General features: G+C 33.5%; 1 protein-coding gene across 1 annotated transcript; it reads right to left on the reverse strand.

Moving 5' to 3' along the window:
* Positions 1 to 401: 401 nt before the first annotated feature.
* On the reverse strand, positions 402 to 2,661 carry LOC143573878 (homeobox-leucine zipper protein ATHB-13-like). The gene is made up of 3 exons (XM_077058650.1): positions 2,401 to 2,661; positions 1,874 to 2,229; positions 402 to 1,025 (listed from the first exon to the last, which is right to left on the reverse strand). The coding sequence occupies exons 1-3, from the start codon at positions 2,504 to 2,506 to the stop codon at positions 609 to 611; spliced, it is 879 nt and encodes a 292-aa protein (XP_076914765.1). The 5' UTR covers positions 2,507 to 2,661; the 3' UTR covers positions 402 to 608.
* Between the last annotated feature and the right edge of the window lie 3,492 nt (positions 2,662 to 6,153).

A 6,153-nucleotide genomic window follows, 5' to 3' on the forward strand; every position in this document is an offset into this window, starting at 1 on the left:
TTATGATACACGGATGAAAAAAAAATGATAATATTTTTAAAACTTAATATTAACAAATATAGACATTAATAAAAGGAACAGAATAAAACTTTCAAAACTTTAATACTTACCAAATAAAAAACTAAAAATCTTTACAATTATAACCTTGGATTTAAATAATAGAAAAATAAAAAAAAAAATTGATTGGTTGAAATGCCTTCTCATATTTCTTACAATAAAATTATTTCTCTCTTGAACTTAAACATATATGTATCGTAAGTTATTATAAAGTTATTTTCTTAAACTTATAAAAAATTGAAAAAAAAAATAAAAAGTGGGTTTTTTTTTCTTTTAATCCAATAATGCAAAAACATTAGTGATCATTGATCCATATCTCTTTATTTCTTTGAATACAAGGATTATCGAAACACTAACCTTGAATTTAAAATAATAATACTTATACTTTTTCGTTCTAAACGTTACTCTATTAATTTAAGTGCCAAAAACAAGAATTCAAAGCTTAGAGAACAAACAAAATTGATCTCCATCTTTAATTATATATAATCAAACCAAAGCCTAGAAGGCGAATCTGAGTACCACTTTCTTTTGCTTTTTGTTCCCTGATTTCATCAATTGAATTGTGGCTGTTCCAACCATGGCCAAAACCCTGAATGATCTTCCATACCAACAAACATGTTGCTTAAGCATTCTTCTTTAATCGCGTTTGATTGATCAAGTTTCTGGCAATGGAGTTGATGGTGTTCTGCTGACCTTGATGATGAAGAATCGTGGAAGAGTTGATGACCCCCAATGTTATTCGAATCTGGCCTCTCGATATTCGACGATGGAAAAAGATTGGGGATTGGTTGTTGTTGCTGGTGCTGGTGCTGATGGTGTGATGAAAGCGGGCTATCAATAGCTGGTGTTCTAGATATGTCTAGTTTGATTTCGGAGCTGTTTTCACTTCTGTTGCTGCAAGATCCTTCTGTTTCTTTTATGTTGAGGTTGATTAGTTCCGCGGGCTCCCTGTTCTTAAGTGCCAATATCTGCAAAGTTCCAATCTTTATGGTTAATTTAGCTATCATCAACATAAGCTAAACTATAGCATTTACTAGTTATATATGGTGGCATGAATTATGAATCAATGTTGTTGAAACCGGACCGGACCGGCCGGTCGAACCAGTCCGACCGGGATTCGGTCCACCGATCGGTCCGGTTCACATAGTTCGCTCGGCTGACGGGGAACCGGCCGGTCCGAACCGGTTCAGCCGGTCAAACCGGAAAACCGGACTGGTTGAACCTGTTTTCTAAGGAAAAAATATTTAAAAAAAAAAAAATCATTTTTTAAGCTTGATCCGTCATTTTTTTGACCAAATTTGTTCGGCCAGTCCGACCGGTTGAACCGGTAGGCCATCCGGTTCGGTGTCCGGTCCGGTTATGAAAACATTGATTATGAATGTCCATTTTACTTGGTGACAATCTTCACGAGTTTTACTTCTTTTTCCAATGTTCATACAAACTTGAGCCATAATCTATATGGAAAATTGTGACAAGGTTTTTCTTGCCTTCATTTGAAAAATGTCAATCATTTAAACCTTTGATTTACATTTACCGAAAGTAAGTCATTGTTCCAAAAGATAAAAAAAAACTACTGCAATTTGTCTATGAAGTACTGTTAGTTCATCTAATTGCCGTTAGAAGTGCTAAACTGTTATTTTGGTTAATTATGAAAGATTTTAGTGGAAAACTCAAAGGAGCTCTGCTAACCAGCAAATCGAAGTTAGCTTTGGATATGTGATATTGAAAAAGGTTAAGATAAGAAATTTGAAAATAAGACCTATGTAGCATATATAGTTTTTAAAAACCGGTGGTAATTAATGATTGATATGATTACCTCAGCATGAAGTTTAAGATTTAGAGAGTGGAGTGAATCATTGTCAGCTTTAACAGCTTCATAGTGTCTCTTGAGGGCATCATAGTCTTTTTCCAACTGCTTAGTTTTCCATCTAGCTCTTCTGTTTTGAAACCAAATAGCAATTTGTCTTGGTTGAAGTCCAAGTGCCCTTGCAAGCTGCATTTTCCTCTCAGGTTCAAGTTTATTTCCGAACTCAAAGTTTCTCTCAAGCGTCTTCACTTGCTCCATGTTTAACCTCCTCTTTTTCTCTCGCTGTGAGCCATCATCAGATAACTCATCTTCTCCATTCACACCCGAGTACGATATCGATCTTTTTCCTAAAAAAGAAGCCACACCTGCACCAACATCATCATCATCATCATCATCATCATCATCTAATCAATAAAAATTCAAACCCAGTTGGATTTAGCGTATGGATACATACATTATAAAGACTTGATTAAAACCCTAATTCATCAATGAGTTCAACTCATCACTGCATGTTGATCTTAAGTTAAGTTAATTACCACTGAGATCTTGAGAGACAGATGTAGGGGCATGCTGATGCTCATCTTCTTGGGAGGGGTGTAACATGAAATTGGTGGAGAAGAAGGCCATTCCAGTGCAAGTCATCAGCTGTTTAAACAACCTTTTTTTGCTTTGATTATATGACTACTTTTCTCAAGCTTACATGATTAATTCTTTGAGGTCTCATCGTCATGTTTAGAGAAAGAGAAGAAATTCTAGAGAGAGGAAGAGGTGAAGGATATTATGCTAAACAAATATTGAGAGACTATATACGACACACCTTTGGAAAATGATAATAGAATATTTACAACAGATGAAAGAACAAATTTAAACAGTGGTATAACATGGGTGTGTAACGTAAAATAATTATCACGCTTCTGAATATAATTTATATCGAAACAATAAATGTGTTAGAGCATTCTCATCCAACCCTTCATTTTATATGAGGGGCGTTTTTATAATTTAGAGAGTGATTCAGGGTGTTGTGAGTAACGAGTTTTTATATTTTAGAAAAAATAGTGATTTTTCTGTATATTTGAAAAGTTACTGTTCATCCTCTATAATTTTTTAATATATTTTGAAAGTGGTTGTGAGTGAAGGAAAGAGAAAAGGTAATGATAAAAGGTATAAAAAGTATTATTTAATTGAAATAGAGAGAGAAAATGTAACGAGTTTTAGTGTAATTTTTGGTTTAGGGATCGGGTGTGGGATGAGAATGCTCTTACAAGTATAAAACGTCATAATATTCAAAAAATCACAAGAGAAATACAAAAAGTACTGAGAAGTTATATTCAAATAAATTAAAATAAAATGATGTAAATATAATGGGTATAAAAATCTGAAAGCTGAAATAACTAGGACCAACCTCAATTTTGTCTTCATAGAATAATAATTCAGTGTGCTTAAAATACGGCTTTAACCTTATTTTATCATGCACATGTAAACAAGCGACAAAGATTTTTAAGATTGACTAAATTTTCTGTCCGTAAATTTATAAACTAAAGCAGCTTTTTTTAAAGAACATAATTTACATGTAATTTGGTAATACAAATTCTTCAATATATATATATCGACCTATATAAAAAAGGGGGTTGCTTAACTATTCTTGAATTTGTTTATGATCATTATTCAATAATATTCTGGATTCATGACCAGATCACTCATAAGAGTAGTTGGTGATAAGGGTGGTAAAAAAGGAGCGAAAGAGAAAAAAATTGTTGAAATCGAAGCAAACCGGACAGTTTGATATCTCAACGGTTCAGTTTTCACAATTAGATGATTTTGACGCGTTGCTGCAGTTTGAAACTTGGAACTCGATTATGTATACCGAACTGTCGTTTAAGCTTTTTTATTTATATTTTACAATATAAATTCTTTAATACAACTAGCTTCAAAAAGAAAAGAAACATTGGCTCAAATAATCGAATGTCAACCCGGCCGGTTTGCTTTTTTGTTTCTCAAATCAGTAATTAGCGGTTAAGCCTAGAATATTGGCAAAATCGTGTGGACCGAACTGTGAATACTTATAGTTGGTAGCTATAATATAAACATGAACATGGAACATATTTTTAACTAGAAATTTAGTAATAATAGTTATTATTAATATTATTATTATAGTTTATATTAATAATAGTAATTATTCTTATTAGTACTGTAAAGTATTATTAGTTTTTTTTATTATTATTATAAATGTTTGAATATAGATTTTATAGAAGTTATTTAATGGGCGTATGGTTAGTTTCTAGGGAAAGAGAGGACTGGGCGACGGTGATAAGAGGGACAGACATTGCTGCCTGATCCACCAACATCTATCACGCACTTCTTCGCCATCCTTTTCTCCCATCAAATTCTTTTATTTTGTTTTAAGATGTTTTTTTCAACAAAAATTCAAAAACTTACCAAATATTCTTAGAAAAATAAGTGGAATAATGGTTTTTTATTTAATAATTTTGTACATGAACTGTTTTATATTATATATAACAATTAATAACTCATGGAATTGATCGCTTGGCCCGAACCTTTAAATAAAATTCCCTAGGTACAGGGGCGCCTTCGGCAAATGGCATCGATAGCATTGGGCATGGTTTGGTTGTAAAAATCCCTACTAATCGTCGATTAACCAATGATTAATCTCATTTACCCACAATTAATTCCGATTAATCCCGTTTAAACTCGATTCATGGCTAGTCCCCAGTCCCCACCCTACATCCCGGCTAGCGACTACTACAACTGCCATCGGGTAAGTTGGAAAAACCGTCGCAAATCATTTGAGTTTGGCATTCGACTTCAAATTTGGGTTAATGAACCCAAAGTTTTACTTGATGCTATTGGTTAATTTTGTATTAAAAAGCAAGATTTGGCAGTCTAAGTAGTTCGGGAACACGGCAAACTAGCATATATGTAACACCCTAAAAATATCATGCCCAAAATGTCATTTTTAAAGTAGAGAGGCCAATAAGCAATAACAAAAAAAGTAAAGTTCAAGGTCAAAAGTAAAAATTTGAAAATCAAGTGGTGGTAGACCGCAACCCAAAGCTTACAATTCACCAAGAAGCTACGAAGGAATCAATTTGGTGTTTGCACATGGCAGGTGACGAATCATCGTTCCCGATGGGTGTCGGGGTTACTCAACGTCCTGGTGTGGACCGCTATGCAACCCACTGTCGCGTTGAGCCTCTCCGAGGATTGCCTTGAGTTTGTATAATTGCCTCCACAATATCGAGTTACGAACCACGTGGGATGATTTCTTCACATTTTTGTTGTCCTTTATATTTTACCCTTATCTTTACATTCAATTCATCAAAACCCGAGTTTGAATTATATTTAGATATTATCGAGTCCGGTTTATATACATAATAACCGTTAGTTCTTACACATGCTTTTAGGATCATCTTAACCTAGTTTTCCAATGCATAGACTTAAATGCATCCTAGCCTATACCATCAAATTTATGATTCTATTCCAACACTCTTTTCCAATACAGAAGAGTTACATGCATCTTATTTGTAGCATATCTCAATCTCAAGACTTGATAGGTATTGATTGGATTGCTATTTTATTACGGGGTCTTTAGGATTTAACTACTAGTATCTCATCAAGTACACTACTATAAGCCTATGTGTGTCCACTCTAATATACTAGTTGATAATTTATGGAATAGTACATCCAACTTATATGTGAGCTATAAGATATTTTTAAACGATCTGGAATTGAGTTGACACTCAACAAACTCCTCTCAAAACATGTCTACATTACACCTCTCATACAATTTTAGTTCAAATTATCCAACATTTTTAAGCAGAAATATTATCAGAAGAAATATGAAAATATGATTATATTGTTGTACTGCTTTTATAAACAGTAGCACTCCCTTAAGAAAAAAAAAATAAAAAATCAAAAGCATCACACTTTTCATGAAAACAATGGGTGGCCCCTTGGTACTAGCCTCCAATAGCTAATGTGCTATCCTGATGTGCACACGTCTGCTTTATATAAGCTTGGAGAGTCACCAAAAGGATATTTAAGGTTTTATAGCTGTTATGTATTTGCCAGATTTAGTGAAAGGATGTGGGGTTCACCGTTCACGCATCACCATCCAACATCCCGTACATGCATGCACTCATAATGATCCATTGCATCTACATACATGCATGAGAATCATGGAATTTGATAAAAATATAATTAATCAATATATAATCTACAATTAGACTGCAATTAGATGTTTGACACACTTAGTAATATACTATATCATT

This window comes from Bidens hawaiensis, unplaced genomic scaffold, assembly GCF_021521415.1.
Source record: "Bidens hawaiensis isolate Kalapana, Puna unplaced genomic scaffold, B.hawaiensis_p1.1 tig00026667_1, whole genome shotgun sequence".
Lineage (NCBI taxonomy): Eukaryota > Viridiplantae > Streptophyta > Magnoliopsida > Asterales > Asteraceae > Bidens > Bidens hawaiensis.

Excerpts from the sequence above, each read along its gene's own strand:
- LOC143573878 (XM_077058650.1), bottom strand. The coding sequence starts at position 2,506 with ATGACTTGCACTGGAATGGCCTTCTTCTCCACCAATTTCATGTTACAC. Across the intron at positions 2,230-2,400 it reads TGTCTCTCAAGATCTCAGTG|GTGTGGCTTCTTTTTTAGGA; the intron begins GTAATTAACTTA and ends ATGTTGGTGCAG. Across the intron at positions 1,026-1,873 it reads ATCTTAAACTTCATGCTGAG|ATATTGGCACTTAAGAACAG; the intron begins GTAATCATATCA and ends GGAACTTTGCAG.